Source organism: Sphaeramia orbicularis, chromosome 7 (assembly GCF_902148855.1).
Source record: "Sphaeramia orbicularis chromosome 7, fSphaOr1.1, whole genome shotgun sequence".
Classification (NCBI taxonomy): Eukaryota; Metazoa; Chordata; class Actinopteri; order Kurtiformes; family Apogonidae; genus Sphaeramia; species Sphaeramia orbicularis.
Window position 1 is genome coordinate 3,334,071 of NC_043963.1, and position 24,976 is coordinate 3,359,046.

General features: G+C 39.5%; 1 protein-coding gene across 3 annotated transcripts; it reads right to left on the reverse strand.

Annotated features, from left to right (window-relative positions):
- Window positions 1-211: 211 nt before the first annotated feature.
- On the reverse strand, window positions 212-24,557 carry LOC115422524 (cyclin-dependent kinase 16-like). Of its 3 annotated transcripts, XM_030138883.1 has the most exons (17): window positions 24,406-24,557; window positions 18,930-19,115; window positions 17,146-17,325; window positions 15,207-15,325; window positions 14,775-14,903; window positions 14,637-14,693; window positions 14,324-14,438; window positions 13,386-13,480; window positions 11,930-11,992; window positions 10,089-10,212; window positions 8,611-8,731; window positions 8,349-8,446; window positions 7,926-8,031; window positions 4,904-4,946; window positions 3,369-3,459; window positions 3,205-3,282; window positions 212-985 (listed from the first exon to the last, which is right to left on the reverse strand). In XM_030138883.1, the coding sequence occupies exons 2-17, from the start codon at window positions 19,051-19,053 to the stop codon at window positions 948-950; spliced, it is 1,581 nt and encodes a 526-aa protein (XP_029994743.1). In that variant the 5' UTR covers window positions 19,054-19,115; window positions 24,406-24,557; the 3' UTR covers window positions 212-947. The 3 variants fall into 3 exon arrangements, with proteins under 3 accessions (XP_029994743.1, XP_029994744.1, XP_029994745.1); XM_030138884.1 differs by lacking the exon at window positions 17,146-17,325; XM_030138885.1 differs by lacking the exons at window positions 18,930-19,115; window positions 24,406-24,557 and having other exon boundaries at window positions 16,791-17,256.
- Window positions 24,558-24,976: the final 419 nt, after the last annotated feature.

A 24,976-nucleotide genomic window follows, 5' to 3' on the forward strand; every position in this document is an offset into this window, starting at 1 on the left:
GATATAAATTCAGTCCAAACCATCTGTGAGTCATTTTAGAAATAAATATAACAATTGAACCCAAACTAACCAATGCACTGATATTTATCCCATAATATAAAACTATTCTGACATTAGTTCTTATTGTTTTGGATCCCAGACCCCTGTTAGAAAACAAACACTTGAATCCTAACGTGTCCACATACTTTTGTCCATTTGTGTGTAAGTTTGGTCATTATAAAATGAGGTTAACGACATGAAGCCAGTGTTACTGTACAACACAGACATGCAGAACAGCAGAAACCAGACTCACTGGTTCAGAATAAACAGTCGAAGGTTGGACAAACATGGCTTCTCCTGTTTCCCATCAACACTGATCTGTAACAGACGCTCACAGCCGGCGGCGGCGGCGGCGTCCACTTCCTGTCCACGGTTCCGGCTTTAGAACCTCGTCCTTTTCATCTGAGTGGAAACTTCACCGTCAGTATCTAAAAACTGAGGAGTTCTTCTGCGTTACGGCTCTCGCTGCTCGCTCTGTGTTGGCAGTGGCCGGGCGATGCGACCGTGTCCGGGCGTTTCCATGACAACAAAGCTGGCAGGATTCCAGTTTTCCAGGACTCGGTCTCTAAAAAAACCCAAAAACTCGATCGTTGCATTGGTGAAAATGGAAGACATCTGCCCTCGTCACTCATTCACTCATTCATTCATCTGTCCGTCGTTCACACGCTGACGTCAAGTTCACTGGAAACGTCCGTTGCCGATAGTAACGACACGCTGTTCTCCCATTGGTCAGATGGCTGCTGATTCATTATTGCATCCAAAGGTTCAGCGAGACCCAAACAGACGAACGCCCTTTTTGTTGTAAAAAGAAAACACATTTTCTTGACAAAAAAACCAAAAATGTCGCTGTTTTTGACTCCTCCTCTCCTTTGTTTGTCCTCTCCTCGGGAAGCCCCGCCTCCATGACTTCAGAAGAGCATGCTCCGCCTCCTGGACGGACTGTTGACTGGACAGAGGTACAAGCACAAGTTAAAGGCTGATTACTGACAATAGGTCAGTTTTGTTATCTTGAGTCTTTAAAGCGTCCATATGTAATATTTTTACTTTAATTCTCAAAAAAATTCCCTCAAATTATCACCAGTGTTTAGAACAAAGATCTGTGAAGTTCTGATGGATTGTACTGATATGAACTGAACTTATTTCCAGGGACGATGTATTTATGTGACCACTAGAGGGAGTAATGAGTCACTCTGCTGGCCAAGGCTAAGTTGGGGATGAGAACCATAAAGAAACAACTGTCAGAGTCATTGTTTTCTCCGCTGGACTCAGCTGTAAATGGACACAATGGAGTTGGACAGTAAATGTCAGCGTTTCTTCTACACGGGTGAGTTTGATTCTGAGGCATTTGAAGGTATACAGTTATTATGGGATGTTCTTATCGTTGCTAAGTTTCCGTTTGTTGATCTACGGTTCAGACTAAACTGACAGTTCGGACCTCGTTTGTTGGATTCAAATGGAAAACAGGTGATTAGTGGTTTTACTGTGGTTGTTTTCAGTCTAAAAACAGAGCTAAGCTAACGGAGCTAAGCTAACGGAGTTAAGCTAACAGGGCTATAATGTAAACTATCAGCTGATGCAGCATCTATATTATCAGATACAGTGTTATTTTATCTACTGTTAAAATAAGCATCTGAGTTTTAGGTTAATTACATTTAATTTTATGCATTTGGTAGATGCTTTTTTCCACAGCGACTTACAGGGGAAAACCAAAATAAAAGAATAAAATACAAGAATAGATTAAAGACATAAAGCAGCTGTACAATTTAAAAACAGTGTCGCACAGAAGAATAAAAAAGCAAAATCAAACGTGATGATTCCATAAAACAGATGAAACTATGAGTTTGATCTTTTATTCCGTGTCTGATCCAGTCTGTGGTGGTTCTGGTTCTGGTTCTAAGTGTGTTCTGGTACCAGACTGACCCCTGATGGTCAGAGTCTGGAACATCAACACTACATAGAACCACTTTAAGTACAGTATGAATACATGAATAAATGCGTTATATAAAACAGCAGATCTGTCATGTTCTGTCTGAAGTCACATAAACTGGATATCTGATAAAAGTACACAGAACATTATATACAAGTAAAAATACAGTATTTTTAAAATTCCTTTCATTGTTGTAAAATGGTTTTGTCTTGTTGTGAATGTTAAGATTTTACAGACTTTCTGTGATTGGTCACTTTGAGCCTGTCTCTGACCTGCAGTGTTTTAGTGGTGAATTCATGTAAATAATTGTATATAATAGTGATAGTGCTGTTTTGGAGTGTTCTACTAGTGGGTTTTAATGTGTTTTTGTCGAGTTTCACTGTTTTTTTCCCACTGTTTTTCTCTGTATTTTTGTGGTTTGTATAGTTGGTTGGTAGTTGTATTTTATCTGTAAATCTTCTCTAAATGTGTGAATATTTGTATATTTGTGTAAATCTCTCTGCACATCTCTCCAGTTCATACACAGATGCAGTGTGTGTATTTGAATCAGATGATGGATGTTTTTGTCAGTGAAATGAGCGGCTCTGTCTACAACTAGACACAAAGTGAACACAGACTATCAACAGGTTCCAAATGAACTAGAAAGAACCAAAAAGAAGAAGAAGAACATGGACACCCAATGATCTAGAACAACTACAATGGATCAACACATGGAAAACAGAGGAAAGGTTATTTCTATAATCTCAAAGTTTCATTAGGAACATTTACAGCTGTTTTTCATGATAAATATGATACAAATTGGAGTCAGTTATTTAATTTTGTACTATAACACACTGTTTTAAGCATTTATTACATCTAATAATGATAATTAATGAACAGATATTGAAAAAAGGTGCAAAAGAACTGGCAAAAAAAACCCCACATTTTCTGACACTGTTACTGCAAAAACAACATAAATAAATCATGGCCTGTTCTAATAGGAATCCTTTTTGACTTAACACAAGAAAATAATAATGAGAATCGAACAAAACCAGTGACTGATATGATCCATGTCGTTTACAACCACCATGAAAAAATCTGATCCAGTGAAAAAGTGACTCAGTGTCCAGTCCTAGATGTAATGCAGTCGTGTGTGTGTGTGTGTGTGTGTGTGTGTGGTTTCCTGTGTGTGTAGGTTGTAAAATGACCAGCAGGGCTGACCCAGTTGTGTAACAGTTGTGTGTTCTGTGCGTTCTTACCTGGATCCGGCGGCGCTGCTGGCGGTCGTATTGTTTCTTTTTCCAGCTGAATTTCTGGCAAACTGAAAATCGAAGTCGCTGAAAGCAGAGTTTAGAGTCAGGTGTGATGTAACGGTCCACGCCAACACACAACAAACAGGGGTCAGAGGTCACAGAGCACTTACTGTCAGGAAGCGTCAGCACTTTGTTTCCAAGGATACTGAAGTAGGGATGGTTCATGGAGGCGTCGGCTGAGATCCGCTTCTTCCCCTCAAACTACGGCAAACACAAAGGCAGTGGACAACTCACATAAATATACACAAATGTAAACAAACATCAACAAATTTTGTAGCAGCAAGTTTTTCCTCCTGACAACAAACGTTTAAATCAGTGGTTCTTAACCTTGTTGGCGGTACTGAACCCCACCAGTTTCATATGCACATTCACCGAACCCTTCTTTATTACCTCCGCCAAGGAGGTTATGTTTTTGCCAGGGTTTGTTTGTCTGTCTGTTTGTTTGTTTGTCTGTTTGTTTGTCTGTCTGTCCGTTAGTGTGCAACATAACTCAAAAAGTTATGGACAGATTTTGATGAAATTTTCAGGGTTTGTTGGAAATGGGATAAGGAAGAAATGATTAACTTTTGGGGGTGATCAGGGGTGGGGGGGCCCATGGGGGGGCCACTGATCAGCCTTGGCGGAGGTCTGCGCTCTCTGAGTGCTTCTAGTTAAAAATACAATACGATTTTTTTCAAATTCAAGACACAGGTATATGTTTTACTGGTGCACAAAATGAACCGTGCATTAACATCACTGTGTTCAAAGAACAAAACCAATACAGTGCATGAACTCACAACAAATTCCATACCTTTTCACAAAGACATGATCTTTTTAATACAACCACACTGAAATGGTTTTAATTTTTAACCTTATGTATTCCAATAATGAACTTATTGTATTTATGCTATTTATCATTTTTAACATTTTAACACACACCCATCACCTAATTTCCATCAGGCTACAATAATAATGAATATTTACTGTAAATCAGTGGGACTTCTGCTGTTGTGTATATGTATGTGTAGGCCGTCAGGTCAACCCGGGTTTTCATTTCATCTCGCTCCGAACTTTCCAAACCACGCAATTTTGACATAAAAAAAGATAATTGCATGTAGTGTATCAAGAAAGAAGTTCTCGTTACTCCTTCAGTATTTTTGTGATCGTTGTTTTATTACGGCACTAGCTCGGCTTTAGCGTAATACGATTTCTCCATCCGCGACGGTGCGTCGGTCGTCACATGATTGTAACTGACCAGTGCGGTGACCAAAAAATGTAAACAAACTCTACACATGGCTGCCTCCGTGGTTAACAGGAAGTAGCAAAAGTCATAACAACAATGTGGAAAATACTCAAATAATTAATCGTCAGACGAATGGAAGAGATTATAAACACTTCCGGATGTGTTGTAGTGCTATAAGCAACAACAATACACCGCGTATATTGGATGTCAATCAGAGAAAGAGTCTCCGAAGCTGTTTGTTTACATAAACGGACCTAGCCCGACACACACACCTGACTAATGAGTCGAGTGTGTGTCTGGACCTCCACCGAACCCCTGAGACTTGACTCACCGAACCCCTAGGGTTCGATCGAACCCAGGTTAAGAACCACTGGTTTAAATGAAACGACAGAAACAAGAATCTGCTGTGAGGCGTTCACTGACCTGCAGGAACTTTGACAGCAGCTCCACTCCTTCAGTGCTGAGTCTGGACACAAAAACACACACATAGAATCTGTATCAATAGATTATTAATAAAATAATAATAATGCATTTTATTCATAAGCGCCTTTCAGGACTGTACACCAAGATAAAACAGACAATGCACAAAATACAGTAAACAAATAGAAAAAAGAATAATTACGATATATAGAAATGAAAATGGAGCGTAAAACTTCTGCTCTGCAGAGGTGAGTCTGGATTTGAATGTGAGGAGAGAGTCACTATTATCTTTTCCACTGATCCTCAAATTGCGTGAATATAACTTGCGCATAAAAATTTACCTAATGGAAAAACAACAATTTCACCAAAACTCTCCTTTTTCAATTAAAAGTTTTTGCACTGGCAAGATGTGGTTTTTCAGGTGTAGCACAAATGGTATATCACGCAAACCTGTGATGGAAAGACCTTTTTACACAACTAGAGTCACGTGAATTAAAAAACGGATGTTGACGAACGTTACAAGAAGAGAAGAGTTCTAAAAGAAACATGTTGTATGTGTGGACACACCAGGAAACAAGTCATTTTAGAATTTAGTAGGAGATAGAGGGGGAATATAGAATAAGAATGAATATATCCGTAAATAAACACCATATTTACGTTCATCTCCATGTTTATGGAATGACTTCTCATGTCATCTACGATAATAAATAAACATATCATCGCATTAGTGATTTAATGGAAAATCAACATTACGAACTTCTGTTTTTTCAACATTTAGTAAATATCGGTAAAGTTTTGCGCAGATGTCCAATGGAAAAGTGACTACTGTGGCAGATGGACAGATGGGAGGGAGTTCCAGAGCTGGGGAGCAGGTCGAACAGAAACCACTGATGTGCTGCTTTTTTTAAATTTCATTTTATTTGCCCATTATTAGTTCTAAGAAATGGCTGTATTGCCCATGTTGTGTGTATTGTGTTAGTAACAGTGTGTATTTATGTGTTATATTGTGGTTTATTTATTATTATTATTATTATTATTATTATGAAGGGTCTTGTATATTTATTGGTTTAGAATTCCAAAAAACTCATCACACATGTACAAAATCCACTCATTTCATTTTTTTAAAACTGGCACTTTTTTATTTGACACTTCTTTACATGATTCAATCATAATTAGAAAAAACTAGAGTTGTTTAAAATCAAATCAGAGGCCAGTTGGGCATGAAAGGAGCCTGAGGTGGATGATCATATCTGGTTCCTAGTGTTTTACATCTTTGCAGCACAGGATGAACCCAGTCTGTCTATGACCTGGTGCAATGACAATGAGCTCTGTGCACCAGTGACGACGTTACGTAACATAGGAATAAAATAAAAAGCACATGGTGGATGAATATGTAAATGTGAAGGTGTCTCCTGGCAGACGGGGACATTCAGGCGACCTTTAGTAGAAATAAAATACTGAGCACAGAACTGAAAACAGCTAAAAACAAACAATTATCATCAAATAACTAGATGAGATGAGATAAGGTAAGTCAGTGGTTTCCAACCTTTTTTTACTCCTGACCCCATTTTAACATCACAAATTTCTGTTGACCCCAGACATTCAAAACGAATATTTTTTTGCTCAAATTAATTTGTTTTTGATCATGTTATAGTTTGCTATCCTATGTTGCAAACAAACGTTAATTTTAGAGGACATGTAGTCCTTTAGTAAATCCAGGTGTAGATTACTGCACAAAAGGAGAATTTGATTTTCCTTGGTCAGGATCTGTCCAGTCAGTCCAGCTTGGATTTCCAAGGCTGACAATTAATACTAAACAAACAAGAACTGAAACTATGAATTATGAAAGAGCTGCAGCGTCTGAAACTGACCACAGTGAACATTTGACACGAACAGAACCACAGTGCTGCAGTTTCACAACCACAGTTTGCCTTTTATGGATTAGGATTGTCTCTGTCAACTCACCATATATTTTTTATTAGTAAGTTTATTATTTTTTATCAATTACTAGAAATTCCAGGTGACCCCACATGGGGTCCCGACCCCAAGGTTGAAAAACACTGAGATAAGATAAGATAAGATAAAATAAGACAAGCCTTTATAAGATAAGCCACAGGGGGAAATTTTCTGTTTACAGCAGCAAAGTACAAGCACACTAGAGCAAAGAAAGTGCAAAATCAAGATAAACACAATCTAGAAAGTTCTATACACTATTTAGAACTGAGCACATGCTGATCATGTCACAGGTTTATTGCACGGTTTACTGTATTTGTTTATTGTACGGTTATTGCACAGAATTTTTGGAGCATAATAACTAATAACTATTATCAACAGATATCAATATAGTTACCACTGATCACTGATAGGACATCATATATGGACCGTCATTTGTGTCCATGACCTTTGACCTTGAGTGACCTTGAAGGGTCAAACACAAGGTCACCATTGTCTCGATTCTTCTCAGTCTTCTTCTCCGATACTATTGGTTGGATTTATTTCTAATTTTATACATATCTTCTTTGGGAAAATGTCAACAAAGTCTGTTCACAGTTTTGAGAAATTTAGATTTTTAAATTTTTGGCTCATTTTTTAAATATTCAAAATGTTCCCTTCCTTCTACTGGTCCATGTATTGATGGTTTAGAACATGTAAATGGTTCCAGATATCAGTCTAGTTCCTTTTGATCACTGATAGAACTCATATATGGAGTTTGACTGAATTAGTTTTGTGAAAGTCCCGCCCACTTCTGTTTTGAGAACAGATACAGCTGAGTGTGAAGTATTAAAGCTTCAATTCAGTCCTGAGGAAATGAAGAAAGAGCTGTACCGTCACATTCAGTAGAAGGTCTGAGATAAACCCATGGGATGAAGCGGAGTTTTTTTTGGAGCAGCATCTAGTGGTCATCAGTGGTAATGCACTAAAGGACTGACTTCATTTTGGAGTTGAAGTCCTCGCCTCTTGGTCTGTGTGCAGTACTGTTGTGTATTTGTGTAGTAGTGTTGTGTATTTGTGTACTGTGTTGTACCTCGGGGTGTGGTTGCCCAGTCTCTCAGCTCTGTACTGAGGATAGTTGTAGGCCACAAACTCCTCATTAGTGCTGATCCCAGGCCAGCTCTGCTCTGTGGGCGTACCTGCACACAAACGACACACACATACGATAAGCACACTGTCAAACTGGTGTAAACCCCCTAAAATACAGTCTGACTCCTTTAACTCTGCCTGTAGACGGGTGTTTCTTTCTGGTATTTCAAAAGGGAACAGTACATTCCCCAACAGTTCCCCTTGAATTGTTCTACGTCCTGTCAAAGTTCTATCTTCCAGGTAAAGGTTAATATATTAAATACAATAATGTTTCCCATAGATTTAAATCCTCAGTATATCCCATCACACGGCTGACAAAGTCAGATGGTAGTGGGTCTTTTCTCTGATTACTGATTGGCTCTCTCACCCAGCAGTTTGAAGATGAAGTGAAGCTCCTCCTCCACCGTGGAACCAGGAAACAGAGGACGACCTGTGGCCATCTCATAGAAAATACAGCCCACACCCCTGACAACGAGACCGAGAAGACAGACTGTAGTCAACGACCGCATTAAGACCAGGAAGTGCAGACTTGTACAGAGTACTACACTATAGACAGTGCCACTACAGTAGTACTACAGTGCCACTACAGTAGTACTACAGTAGTTCTACAGTGGTACTGCTGTACTGACCACATGTCTATGTGGGTGGAGTAGTCGGTGCTGCCCAGCAGGATGTCCGGAGGTCGGTACCACAGCGTCACCACCTCGTTGGAGTACGTTTTCGTGGGGATTGACTTGGCTCGAGCCAGACCTGCAGTACAAACACACACTGGGTTAAAGGTGGGGGACAAGATCTTAGAAAAACGGTTCCAGCAGCGACATTTGAAAATACTCAGTACAAAAGTCCAACCCCCTTTCTTCAGACTTCACCCCGAAGCCACGCCTCCAGAGTACTGGCACATGTAATGCTTGTTCTCAAGGGTTCATGAGCGCTGCACAGTAACAATTCACCAGCTCTGGCTCTGATCCATGCGTACCTCCTTCAGTCTCCTCCAACCCCCCCGCTCTTACAGAACAGCCCCAGTTCAGACCGATCTGACTAATGGTACATTTACTACAGATTTATGTTCATGACTAAACAGTTTATCGGTGAACTTTACATCCTAATAGAACTAATATAACTACTATAACTAATATATCCAAGCTCTGGCTCTGTCTTCGTTTCCTATACCAGTTGCTTCAAACCTCTGAGAACGCACGATTCATGATCGAAGAGGGGTATGAACAGAGGGGGGAGGGGCAAATGACAGTTGAGTTTGATAGACATATCACCGTTCAATCACTTTGATTGGGTGCTTAAAATGATTGGATGGTGTTTTCTCAGTCCTGTCCGTTCCACAGGTGACTACATTTTTAGTTAAAGTATTTAATTCACTGGTTGTAATTGGGGTGTGAAGGGGAAACATCCAGGAAAACATCTCCTACCCCCCCTTTAAGGTCATCACAGGGGTAGATGTTTATGAAGGCTTTTAATGACTGTGTAGAATCCCAGTCACTAGAGGTGCAACAGTTCAGGTTCTCCACGGTTCAGTGCATATTGTGGTTCTTGAGTCACGGTTCACGGTACGGTTCGGATACAGAGCCCAGCTGAAGCTCAGCTGTGCACCAAGACGTAACTGGGAGCTGATGGAGAGCCTTAAGGTTCATTTATGTTCACTTTACGTACATAAATAGGTGTGTCCGTTTCTAATGTTGTCATGTGTCACTGCCTTCAAACTTTTGTGCGTCCTGTACGTTGGAATGAATGTTTCTCAATCAATCCACCAGAGGGAGCCGCTTTTAATTACCATACTGGACAAATACCACGAAGAAGAGTAAAGTTTTTTGAGATGAAGAAGAAGAAAGTCAATAATAAACATGGTGACGACAGAGGAGGTTTTACTAATGTTCATATTCAGAAGGGTAGTTGTCATAAATATGTCAGTAGTTTTTCACTAACTCACAGTTGCTCTTTGAAAAGTTCCGCTATTCTCTGTCTGGGTACGGAACCGCAAACTCCCGGAAAACGGACAGACTTAAGTACATAACACAAACACAGATCAACAGTTACTCTTTGTCAACATTCACATTCCTGTGTTCTCCGCGGTAACCTGATGCCGTGGACTCACCGAAGTCTGCCAGTTTGAGTTCTCCACGCTCGTTGATCAGCAGGTTTTGGGGTTTTAGGTCTCGGTGCAGAACCTTTCTGCGATGGCAGTACGACAAACCACGCAGCAACTGAAAAAGGAAGAGCTGAGGACAAAAAAACCAAAAACAGGCCGATCTGTAAATGAATGACATACATACATGTACATGTTCAGGTCATTTCCTGAATAAATGACATTCCTGTGAATCCTTAAAATGTCTTAAATGTAGTTTTTAAAAAGGTTAAATGTTATCTTGCTTTATTATATCTGTAGGGAAGTTCAATCTCTGCATTTTTACCATTCCAAATACACACAGCCGCTAGCATTAGCATTAGCATTAGCACACATAAAGAGCAGTGAGCTGCCATCGAAGGTGCTCAGGGATCTTCTCCAGATCAGTACCTCCATGTACCTGTTTGGTATTTAAAGCTCATCTGGGTCAGAATGAAGCCACTTAAACCATGCTGTTCCCTTTCTGTTGTCATGGTAACGATACGTGACACTTGTTGCAAAATACACATTCTATATATCCACGTAACCAGAAGAACATCAGCTAAAAACACAACACAACTTAGACAACAAGCACTTCTGTAAACCAGTCTGATACCAGCGAACGTCAGCAATAATTTAATAGAACAACAGAAGAATGAGACAAATGCTGCAGCGCTAAGCTAACAGCGCTAGGCTAACACAGCTAAGCTAACACTAAGCAGATCCAGCAGTATAAGGATTATTTCCACTGATAAAATTCACTGGATGGGACAAAATAAAATAAAAATTTAGTTTGATAATTTTAAATTTTGTCATAACTTTGCTGTTTTAAATGAATGAAGCTTGTGCTAACAGCTAATCCATTATTTAATCTTACACTGAAATGATTCCCACTGGAAACAAATGACCCAGAGTTGAACAGGTTAACCTACATCAGGGTTCCTATCAGCAAATCTAATTTAATGCTTTTTAATTCCCTTTTTAATGCCACTTTAAACACATTTAATGCCCATGTCCAACTGCAGATATACTTTTATATATAGTTTTATACATTTACCGTCCACAGGCTTTAATCAGGTTCTCGATAGTCCTCCTCCAATCACTTCTGCTCAAACTGCATTATCCCTTTTTTTTTTTCCACATTTGTTAATATTCCCTCTGCTCTTTCACCACAGCATGAACACACTCACAGCACGGTGCATTCCAGACATCTGCTGTTGTGACTTCATGTATCAGCCATAAACAATAGTCAATTAGAGGGTTCCACCTGTCAATCATCACACTGCACTTCAGATCAAAATTATTCCATGTTTATAGAATCAGAATAAATGTGAATAATAATACTTTTTTGTCCATCAAGTGTATTTAATTTTTTAAAAGCCTCTGGACATTGAATTTAATGCTTTTTAATTCCATTTAAGGCCTTAATTTTCACTAAATCTGTTTAATGACTTTTAATGCTTTTTAATGACCTGCATAAACCCTGTACATAGAACTGTTAAGTATTCAATTTGGGGCAGAATGAATGTATTTCATTAGTGTTTATTTGGTATTTTATAAGCCATGACAACAGCTGTAAGTCCAAAACCAAGTGACAAATGAGGATTTTTCATTTAGAGTAAATCTCAACGCTGTTCTCCAGGGTACATATTTGGACCTAAATAGTCCTGGAATTAGTCTTGACCGTGTTTTTTGTAAGATTTAACAGACCTGTGTCAAGTCAATGTATGATTAAGTAAAAGTATTCCATCATTTGCAGCAGCAGCAATGCTATTTTTTCCTTCTATATGTATTAAAATAACTTGAATATAGAGATTCTAATATTGACTGACTTTGACGTTGTGAACGTGGATGGTGTTTCCACAGTCGTCCAGATATTGCTTCAGATCTTTGTCCTGAAAAACACAAAAAAACATGTTACAAAACACAACAGTCAGCAGTAAACCCACGTCTTTAGTCGAATGGGTAAATATTGGTGTTCTTCTATTCTTGTGAGGGCATTTTGGAGCGGCGTTCACATCTTTAAATGTGTGTTTAAGGGTTCAGAGTTTAGGATTAAGGTGAGGATTAAACTGGGATTAAGGTTAGGGACTCAGCTGTGACGCTGACGACGGGGGATGCATTAAGTCAACAGCTGCATTTACATGGATACCAATAATCCGTTCATAAACAGCCCAGTAAGTGGAACAAAAGAAAGTTAAATTCTGTTTCACCCTTTTAGGACGACTGTGTCTGTGGAGACACGTTTTCATCTGCTGTCATTTAAAACTCCTGAACCGTTTTCACTGTTGACTAAATCCAAACATCAAATTTTATCTGAGTTTGGGTTCTTTTTATTGGTCTAGAACACAATAGGGTAGAGGTCTGCATTGGCTGAGGGGACGGGGTGGAAGTGGGCAGGGCTTAGAGCAGCAGAGTGCAGTCGGTGAGAGAGACATGGAAGATTTTTATTACTTTTTAGTAGCGTTTTAGCGAGGTTTTAGTGGTGACTTCTAGTAAATAATTGCATGTAATAGTAATAGAGCTGTTTTGGAGTGTTCTACTAGTGGGTTTTGATGTGTTTCTGTTGAGTTTTGCTGTTTTTTTTCCCCACTGTTTTTATCTATATTTTTGTGGTTTCTATAGTTCATTGATAGTTGTACTTTATCTGTAAATCTTCTCTAAACGTGTGTATATTTGTACATCTGTGTAAATCAACAGTCAGATCTGTCCAGTTCATACACAGATGCAGTGTGTGTATTTGAATCAGATGATGGATGTTTTTAGTGAAATGAGCGGCTCTGTCTACAACTAGACACAAAGTGAACACAGACTATCAACTGGATGCAAATGAGTAAAAGGAACCAAAAAGAAGAAGAAGAACATGGACACACAATGATCTAGAACAACTACAATGAATCAACACATGGAAAATACAGGAAAGGTTATTTCTATAATCTCATAAAGTTTCATTATCAACATTTACAGTTGTTTTTCATAATGAATATGATAAAAATTCAAGTCCATTTTTTGCTATAACACACTGTTTATTACATTTATTGCATTTATTACATATGATAATGATAATTAATGGACACATATTGAAAGCTAAGTTCTTTCTGGAAAAAAAGGCACAAAAGAATAGAAAAGAAAAACATTTTCTGACACTTTCACTGTAAAAACAACATAAATGAATCCAGATTTGTTTTAATGGTCCTTACAGGGTTAAAGGCTTTGGGGCGTTTAAAGACATATTTTTCAGCTCACTGTGTTTACGAGGACATTCATGGACAGTATTATTTCACTTACCAGATACTCGAACACCAGTGTGAGGGATTTCTGCGTGTGGATGATGTCATGGAGCGTGACGATGTTGGCGTGTTTCAGGTCCTTCAGCAGAGACACTGAAACACAGGAATGAAAAACCCAACGCAGGTGACCGACACTTCACACTGCACCTGAACACATCATCATGTGACCCAGTGGAACTGAAGCTGCTGTTTGTATTCTGATCCTACTGTATTATTATTAGTTTTATGGGATTTGTCTCCTGATACCAGGCAAATTACAGTTATTTACAGAGTAAATTTCAGTGGAGAACGTCCAGAGGAAAATAATAAAGACTGAATTATTAAAATATAAATAAAAGCACAAAGTACATGAAGTTGTAATAAAAATTAATAATCTAATTAAAAGAAAGTAGTAAATAGTATGTTTCACAATAGTTTAATTATATACATACAATTAAATATGCAAAAGGCCATTGAGAAATATTCAACCATGTTACAAAATCATATCATCACCTTCTTAAAATAAAGTCATAATTTTCAGGTTTTTATTACAACTAAAAACATCATAAACTCATATTTTTCCTCCAGGTTTTTCTGTTTTTGGAAAAAACATCAGAATTATAACATGGTCCATTATTTTAAGTAGGTGACGATATTAAACAACCATGAAACTGGTCTCCTGTTGAACTCAGAGAAGAAGAAAAATGGTAATTTGCATTCATTTAACATGCCTATTTTTATACAAGTAAATGGAAATTGTTGCTATTAATATAAATGTGATATAATGGTTATGTCATAACTGTGACAGGAAAAGCATAGGGTGCAAGTTTTTATTTATGGACAGGAAAAGAGAAATGCTCTAACCTAGATTTAAAACTATAACATGTAAATGCAACAGTACAGGCGTGTTTCTAGTTTTAGTAGTGTAGTACTTGTGTAGTACTTGTACTGTAGTACCTTCTCTGATTGCAGTACATGGAGCTCCTTCCTCGTGTTCCAGACGGATTTCCTTCAAAGCCACAAGGTTATCGGTCAGTTTACTGCGACCTTTATACACTGTAGCATAGGTCCCCTATGGAGAGACAGACAGGTGAGAGACGGACAGGAGAGAGACAGGTGAGAGACAGACAGGTGAGAGACAGGACAGAGACAGACAGACAGACAGACAGGTGAGAGACAGACAGGAGAGAGAGACAGGTGAGAGAGAGACAGAGGAGAGAGAAAGACAGAGAAGAGACAGACAGACAGACAGACAGACAGGTGTCCTGACCTCTCCCAGTTTGTCCAGTTTGATGTATGTCTCCAGTTTTCCAAAGCCGATCTCTGACTGCAGACGAACACACACAGTTAGTCCAGTTTAATGAATACATGACAGAACAGAACTGACACAGGAGGCGGGTTCACGTACCAGAGACACTCTGCGCAGCCGCCTGCTGATTGGCTGGTCGAACAGAGCTGGACCAATCATATTAAACTTCTCCAGGTAACCGTCAGGAAGACGGATGTCAGCGGGCAGCGACAGGCGTTTATTAATGTCCTGAAACACGGAAAACACAAAGTTCAGCATAAACCACCTGAGTGTGTGTGTGTGTGTTTTTTAATGAAGTATATAAACAATATTTAGCTTTTATTCTTACAGACCGTATTGAAAGAGAAATTCAGGTTCACAGGAAAATCTCCGCTTATCAATTAATAGTTCATAGATCGACAAGGTCAACCAACTAATGAATAATGAATTAATTGATAATTTGCATCCGTAGTGTGTATGTATATGTGTGTATATATATATATATATATATATATATATATATATGCGTATATTTGTGTGTGTGTGTGTTACCTCAGTAGAAATCTTCTTGTTCCTCAGTCGGACTCTGACTGGACTCTGAACATCGTCTGATGAAGAAGCAGGATCACTTTCTCCATCTGAGCTCATCTTCACATCCTCATGGACGATCTCTGAACACACACACGTACAAAAACACACAAACACACAGACAAACACACAGACATGTACAAAAACACACGTACAAAAACACACACAAAAACACACACACACACAAGCACACAGACAAACACACAGACATGTACAAAAACACACACAAACACTCATCATTATCGTATTTCTACTCCTTCTACTCTTTGTTTGGAACTATAGTGTTTTTGTTTATATTTGCAGTATTTTTCTGATAGTACATTTGAATATATTTAAGGTATTTACACATATTTTGTATTTTTGTACCATGTATTGTTGTCTTATAGTGTATTTTTATGTATATTTGCACTAACAGTGCACATGTTTGAAGTAACTGTACCCAAACTCATGTTTGTGGTACATGGTCTGCATTCATTACAGTATTTGTACACATATTAAGACTTTTCTACCTCAGTCTGATAATATAGTTGAGCAGTGGCGGCTGCTCGTCTTTCAGACGGGGGAAGCTCATTGTTGGCTTACATCAAAAAAATTGTCATGTTATTTAGACATAAATTTGTCCCTCCGTTCCTTTTTCAGAAAATGCTCAGTGCCTTATCGTACCCAGTAGGCGTCTTATCCAGGGAACTGAGAACTAGTTCACTCCGGCCTAGGAAACAGTATGATTGATTTAACTATCTACAACACCATATTAAACTCAAACAATAAATGATTAAATTATGGAACTGAAACAAGAAAACGTTGAAATTATGTTAAATTGAAACAAGGAAGTACAATGAGTGTGTTTTATTTACAGTGCAAGAAATGAACAGTTCATTTGGTTTCTCTGCTTTCCCAGCAGAATGTGTGACGGTATTAAACTGAACTGTGTCAGTGAAGGAGCAGATCTGAAAACAGCTGTCAATCAAACGGGATTCAGCCTTTGGACTGATCCTCCAATCAGCACGTGGAAGCCCAGCGTCCGGCCCAGCCGAGCTCCGCCCACAGCTGAGCGTCTGGGGCGGGACAACATCATGGCATTTATCCAATTAGCGTCCAGTTTAGAGTCGATGAAAAAACCAGTTCCACTCAGTCCCATTGAAGTGCATGGACGCTGAGCGTCTACGGACAAATGCACTGAGCAGAGATGGAGGAGAAAACACAGACACGGGAATGGAGAAGAAGCGAACAACATCCAGTCTGTGATCTGGGATAAAGCTGATTCTGAACCAACTGGTCTGAGATGAACGTGTTCCAACACGTTTGGAGTCAATGAAATGAAAACAACTGAACAGATTTGAGCATTTAATTTTCGTAATTTTAAGGGAAGCTGAGCTTCTACTGCAGTCTGTGAGAAAACACCTCTGTAGTTCAGGTACTACAGTATTTTCTGCATATATTTTCAATAATAGTACACCTGTTTGTAGTACAAGTCTGGCGTGGATCAGGATTTTTTACATAGTCAGCCAGTACTGAAATCATGTGTTTTTGTATTTGCAGTATTTGTACCCAGTCTGGTGGTGTGGTTCAGGTTCTGTGTGTATGTGTAGTACTAGTACACATGTTTGCAGTATTTGTACCCAGTCTGGTGGTGTGGTTCAGGTTCTGTGTGTATGTGTAGTACTAGTACACATGTTTGCAGTATTTGTACCCAGTCTGGTGGTGTGGTTCAGGTTCTGTGTGTATGTGTAGTACTAGTACACATGTTTGCAGTATTTGTACCCAGTCTGGTGGTGTGGTTCAGGTTCTGTGTGTATGTGTAGTACTAGTACACATGTTTGCAGTATTTGTACCCAGTCTGGTGGTGTGGTTCAGGTTCTGTGTGTATGTGTAGTACTAGTACACATGTTTGCAGTATTTGTACCCAGTCTGGTGGTGTGGTTCAGGTAGGAGCTCAGGCTGCGGCCCAGCCCTCGGGGCCTCCTCAGGGAGCTGCTGTACGACTGCAGGAGGGCCTGAACAGAGGAGGAGGAGGCTCCAGTCTTCACTGCTCCTCCTCTGACCTTTACACCTCCACCTGATGACCCCCGCATAGAGCCCACCTCTGAGAGGAGGAGGAGGAGGAGGAGGAGGAGGAAGGGGAGGAGTTAGCGGTGAAAAGCAGGAAGGAAAAGCAACAAAGAAGGAGAAAAGATAAGAGACAAAAGACGGAGGAGGAAAGAAAAAGGTGGAGGGAGGATTAAATAGGAGGAGTTAAGGAGGACAGTGATTGGTTGAATTGGAAGAAAACAAGTAGTAATAGAAGAAAAAAACTGATTAATTGATTGACAGACAACCAATCAAAATCATAGATCCAACCAACCAATCAGATCACTTACAGGGAGTCATGCTGCATGCGTCACCTCTGAGGCTGTGTTTGGAATCACAGACTGAGGACTGCACATTAGATTTAGATTAGATTCATACACTCATACTGTACACTATCTGCAGTCTACAGGCTTCATGGGCATTTTTCAAGGTCTAATTCCAGCCCTTTTAAGGGTCCTTTTCACCTTATCACTGAGGTCAAATACACATGTACAGAAATACATAAACTCAGGATTATTTTATTCACTTTTTATCACAATGATGTACATTGTGTTATGTCTAAACATCTAAAATTATGTTTCATTATAGCGAAAAGTTTAGAAATTAAAGAAGAACACAAAGTTTTATCCATAAAAGGAAAGTCACTTGGCGTTCTTCAGACACACTCACACCAAGACTAAGATCTGAATGTACCTGAGAACACCTGGGAATGTTATTGATGACATAAAGTTTTATTTTTCTAAGTGTATCACCTCTGTGTAAGTAGCTTTAGCTTGAGTTAATATTAAAAATAAGTAAATACATCACAGAGCTAGAATTGGAAGCACTTTCAAGCACTTAAGTCTGTGGAAGACTTTCATCACCAGTTTCTCCTCAGATCTGTCCAACCTCCGTCATGTCCTCAGTCTCATGAACCTCTAAGTCTGTCTGTGATTACTCACATAAATCTCTTCCCTCACTGTGAACAATTTCCAAGTGTACTCCACCATGAACAGTCTGTTTACAAACAGAGCCAGTAGGGAACTCAAACATCTTCAGAATTTTGTCACAACGTGCATTGTGGGAAACGGAGTCGTGAAGCTACCTGGCAGCAGCAGCTGCAACCATATGATGTCATATGATGTCATATGGTTGCAACAAACATGAGGCGGAAACAGCTGGAGCTCCACTTCCCACAATGCACGCTGAGACAAAATGTGCCCAGTGCTGTTCACATCTGGACACCTTTGGTCTGTTTCAGATTTTCAGATTCGTCACATTCTGTTTTCTTGGTTCAGATCAGTATGCCATTTCAAACACAGCCTGTGATTTTTGTTTTTTTGTTTTGTAGGTGAGTTTCCTGGTCAGAAATCAAAATGTCACATGATCAACTGAATCACAGTGTAGGCTCCTCCTCCTGTGGTTCACTGTCATCCCCCACAAAATAAAACCCACTGACTAAACCAGAGGGAGGCGGTCCTTAATGATGTCACACTTCAGTCCACCTGATGAAGTGGACCTATCAGGAACCGGGACCACGGAAGTGGATCCAGTTACTCACTGGACGCACAGTCTGTGTTCTGATGACAAACAGGATCGTTTGTCTTGAGGTGAGCTACGTTTCAGAGGGGGCGGGGTTACCTGAGTCACTGTGTGATGTCACTTCCTGGCTGATGGTCTCGCTGAGTGTTCTGTCCCCTCCCCCGGCCCCTCCCCTCCCCAGTGTGAGTGACAGCTGCCGTTTGATCTTCCTCATCCTCTCCATGAGGGGGGGCAGGGGAGGCCGTGATGCTGAGGGGGGCGGAGCAGCCAGGCTGGACAGCACACCTGCACACAGGTATGGAGTATTTATGGAGTATTTATGGAGTATTTATGGAGTATATGTATTTAGTTACAGGACAGTGTGTGTTGGCATTAGTTACAAACAACAGCAGATTTAACAGAGGAGCTCCTGTCCATGTGTTGTCCAGGTGACTCCAGGATGTCAGGCCTATGTTAACCCTTTAGAGTTCACTCACAGAAATACTCCACATAAAAGTCAACACTTCAGCCTTAGTGTGTTATTGGACGACAGAAGACTTTATTACTTTTGTGAAATTTTTCAACATTTTTTATTCCAGGGTTTCTGCAGGTATCAGCAAATCTCATTTAATGCTTTTTAATGTCCTTTTTAATTCCACTTTAAACACATGTAATGCTCATGTCCACCTGCAGATGCACTTTTATATATACTTTTATACATTTATCGTCCACAGGCTTTTATCAGGTTCTCATTAGTTCCTCCTTCAATCACTTCTGCTCAAACTTGCATTTTCCCATTTTTCCCACATTTGTTAATATTCCCTCTGCTCTTTCACTGCAGCATGAACACACTCACAGCACATTATATTCCAAACATCCGGTGTTGTGACTTTGTGCATCAGCCATAAACAACAGTCAATTAAAGGTTTCCACCTGTCAATCATCACACAGATCAAAATTATTACATGTTTATAGAATCAAAATAAATCGTGAATAACAATGCTTTTGTTTTCCATCAAGTGCATTTAATTTTTGAATGCCAGTTAAGGCCTTAATTTTCACAGAATCTATTTAATAACTTTTAATATTTTTTAATGACCTGCATAAACCCTGTACATAGAACTGTTAAGTATTCAATTTGGGGCAGAATGAATGTATTTTATTAGTGTGTATTTGGTATTTTATAAGCCGTGACAACAGCTGTAAGTCCAAAACCAAGCAGCAAATGAGGATTTTTCATTCAGAGTAAACCTCAACGCTGTTCTCCAGGGTAATGTTTATATAATTAAAATAAATCGTGAATAACAATGTCTTTTTTCAATCAAGTGTATTTAATGCCTCTGGACATCGAATTTAATGCTTTTTAATTAAATAATTTTCACAAAATCTATTTAATGGCTTTTAATGCTTTTTAATGACCCACAGAAACCCTGTATTATGTAGAAAATCAAGGTCAGTGAAGTTACCATATTTGGTTCCTTACCTTTAAGAGGCAAAAAAAATAAATAAAAAATCCAAAAAGTAAATATAAAAAATACAACAAATATGTACACTGAGAAGAACATGTAGGCCTATTTAATCCCATTAGAACCTTCCTTTGGTCCCATTAGACCCCCACGCGTGCTGGTCCAGACCCCTGTCCACATCCACATGACCCCTTTGAACATCATTCCTTACATTAGTTCCATTACTTCATGGAACCGAACAAAGCACAGGTGGACCTTCCAGACCCTGGAGACCACATTGGACCTGACAGACCCTGGAGACCACATTGGACCTGACAGACCCTGGAGACCACACTGGACCTGACAGACCCTAAAGACCACACTGGACCTTACAGACCCTGAAGACCACATTGGACCTTACAGACCCTGGAGACCACACTGGACCTGACAGACCCTAAAGACCACACTGGACCTTACAGACCCTGAAGACCACATTGGACCTTACAGACCTTACAGACCCTGGAGACCACACTGGACCTTACAGACCCCGGAGACCAGATTGGGGACCCACTGTCCTCACTGAAACTGGTGATGTCTTATAACGTGTGCAGAAATTACCAAAAATAGTCACTTGCCTGATAAAGGGTTAACACAGACTATGACAGTGCAGTCAGTTGTATCTGCAGTTTATGTAACAAACAATAAATGTCAGTAAATCACAGACGTGTCACTAATGCCCCGTTCATTTAATACTCTGGGATGTTTCAGTTAAATAACCTGTGGGCAGTTCATGTAAATAACTCTGTGCTGAAAGGAATCAATCCATTATATGAGTGTTAAAAGCAGATCATATGACAAATTAAGATCGCAGAGTCCATTAATCTAATTCTGTGGTAACCCTGTCGGCCTATTTTTATGACTGAGCACTAGAACACAGCTGTAAACTCAACTATGTGACTCCACTGGGATGAAACCCATCATTACTGTTTGGGATATGTTTAAAAAAAAATCAGCATTTTATGGATGAGAATGACGCCACCTCCTGAACCTTGTGTTTACAGTCAGATGAGTCAAAAAGAAGCAACGATATTATGAGCAACCGGATTCTTCTGACAAACAGTAATAAAGCGCTGTTGAACTGCTGCCTCCAGGGTTTCCTCAACCATCATATGACTCAGGTGTAACTAAATGAAAGTGAAGAAACAGGAACGACACATGAATTGACCGCCCTCAGTCAGTTTAGTTTAGTTTAGTTTAGTTTAGTTTAGATCCAAAACCAAAGTCATGCAATAGGTCAGGGGTGTCAAACTCATTTTCTTTCAGGTTCCACATTCAGCCCAGTTTGACCTCCAGTGGGCCGGACCAGTCAAATAACAGCATAATAACCTATAAATAATGATAACTCCAAATTTTTTACATGTAAATTAAGATTAAATTATGAAATCATTTCCATTTTACAAACTATCCAAACAAAAAAGATGTGAATAACCTGAAAAAATTGAAATTTCTGAAGAAAAATAAGAAATAATAAGAAAAATTTGATCAATATTATGCCTCAATTTATGATTTCTACATGTGCATTACAGATCAGCTCTACCAGGACACAAAACAGGCAGAATATTTTTAAAATTACAGGTATTTTTCTTTAGACATTTCAGGTTGTTCATATTTGTTCAAGTTATTGACGTTTTATTATTAAAGGATATCAGTTTAATGTTCTCTGCAATAAATCAAAGAGAAGAAATTGGAGTAGACATTCTTTACAGACACATTTTCCACATCAAACCAAGAACAGCATTTGGAGTCATTATTTCTAGGTTATTATGCTATTATTTTCGAGTTCAACACCCTTGACTGTTACTATCTTCCACACTTGGCAAAGTCATCCCGCGGGCCGGATTGGAACCTTTGGCGGGCTGGTTTTGGCCTCCGGGCCGCATGTTTGACACCTGTGCAATAGGTCTTTTATTTTTTCCAAGAGTCATTCATTCATTCATTCATTCATTCAAGCTTTATTTAGGACTCAAAAAATAGTTCCATAGGATAAGATTAAAAAAAGACATACACAATTAATAAGAAAAGAAATAGTACATGTACAGTCATGGAAAAAAATTCTAATTCCATCCAAAGTCATCAAAAACACTGGCTCTGTAATCCAGGCCTAACTCCTGTGTGTGTCATGTGACTAAAACAGACAGAACAGAAAACATGGAATGAATTAAAGCACTGTTTTTATCAGTACAATGACACAGATACTGATGGAAGAACTGAAGGAATTTTGGTTTTTATCAAGAAAACATGTTAAATGGACAGATATCAGCTCTGAAATTAAACCAGGAATTTGACCAGGAATTAAAATGAACAAGAAACTGAAGAAAACAAGGGGTGGTCTGATCATTTTTTCCACGACTGTAGGCTTAAATAGACTTCAGGGTTTACTGTATTCTTAATATTCTTAATATAACACACACCTAAACTCTTAATTTTTATTTATCAGGTGTAAACAGACTCAACCAACCCCTTCCACTCCTATGGTTCTGTATATCTGTCCTGAACATCTCCTCTCCACATCCACACACCTCCCCCCCCTCGGCCTTTTGCCAACTTTTCATCACTTTTTTAGATCAGGCAGTGGGTGGAAGTGGCCTCAGTGGGATGTGGACTTGTGCTTTATTATTGGATAATTTGCTCATGTGTTTTTCATCTGTACATTATCAAACAGGAGAGGACACTCTGTCTTTGTCATGTACATTCTATTAATGCGATTATGCTTATGTGACGTCTGTTATGCTGGTTGTTTTTTTTTTTACCATACAGTGTGACTGCTGTAGAGGAGCAGAGGGGAGGCTTCCATGAATTAAAGGGCAAGCATAAATACTCTCTCCAGAAATTGCGACCTGAGTATTCTACATTAGAAGTCAGTGTACGGGCTGTTATCATAGCTGTTAGCTTAGTTCTGGAGTTAGCTAACATGACCCACTCCCAGAATAAAACAGACCCAACATGACCTCCATGTAAACACAAGAACATGTGCTCATGAAAACTCACATGTAGCTTTGACCTACAACTAAACATTTACCCCACGTTATAGAAAATATCAAAACATTGTCTATCACCGATTATTTAAAATAACCTACTGCACCCCAGCCAGTTTTAAAGTGATAATTTTATTTTGGCTCCATATTACAAAGATGTGCTAACACCTGAGAGCAGCAGGTAATACATCTGAGGGCTAACATGCTAACACCTGAGAGCAGCAGCTACTTCACCTAAGCGCTAACATGCTAACACCTGAAAGTGGCAGCTAATACACCTGACAGCTAAAGTGCTAACACTGGTCAGTAGCATTTTATATCCCTAATGGCTAACATGCAAACACGTGACAGGAACAGATTATTTACCTGACCCTAAAGAACCTGGCATAAAACAGTTAATGTACCACAAACAACCAGCAGTAGATTATTTACCTAGCGATGAATGTGCCTGACAAAAAAAGGTAATCTACCTGATGGCTACGGTTATAACTTCACCTGGCAGTATGAGGTTATCTACCTGATTACTAACATGCTAACAGCAGGTTTACAGTAGCATATTTACTACCTGACTGCTAACCTGCTAACAGCTGATAGCAACATGTTGTCTACCTGATGGCTAACATGCTAACACCTGATAGTAAAAGGTAATCTACGTGATGGCTAATGTTATAACAACATATTACTAGTAACTAACATGCTAACCCCTGGCAGCACCAGTTTATCCTCCTCAAAACTAACATGCTAACCCCTGACAGCAGCAGGTTATCTACCTGGCGGCTACATGCTAACAGGCTAACAGCTATTCGAACGGCTGCTACAATGACGTCACTGCCTGACGTTACGTCACAGTGCGACAGAAACACCTACACTGATTTTGCTGAACATAAATAATTCAATCCACCGGAGTGTTTAAGCTAACGGCAGCCGGTCCTGCAGTGCCCTGGGCACAGCGGGTCCGGTCTATTTCCTGCAGCTCAGTAAATGTCACCGTCCGTTATAAATAGACCCGGAGGCGGAGCGGCTTTATCTGAACCTGCTGCTCCACAAACACAACCGTTATTTCACTGCGCCACGGTTTTCGGCTCAACACGAAGCACGGCGGTGGTCGGTACTCACCGGGAGGGTTTGTCCCGGTCCGTCCCGGGTCGTGTTTGGCTCGGTTCAGTCTGACCGTGTGTGGGATCTGTCTGGCTCCCAGTAATCTGCAGCCATGTTGCTGCTCCGCGCGGCTCCGCTCCTCCGGTGCGTCCTGACGGAGATCCTCACCGCACCGTAGGTGACGTCACGGCACGGTCACGGTGCCCCGGTCCGCTTTGAACATCCACAGAGTAACGGAGAAACTGAAAACCGTCCACAGCAGCAGAAAGAGGAGCGATGACATCATGTATCTGACAGTTTAATGAGACTGAAAAGAAAGAATGAGCCAGAGGTGGGACTGATGACGTAATAAGAACAGAAGAATCACATAAGAATCTAAATAATCACATAATGATCACATAATCATATAATAATGACCTAATAATCACATAATAATCATATAACAATCATATAATAATGACATAATAATCATAATAATCATATAATAATCACATAATAATCACAATGATCACATAATAATCATATAATAATGACATAATAATCATAATAATCATATAATAATCACATAATAATCATATAATAATGACAT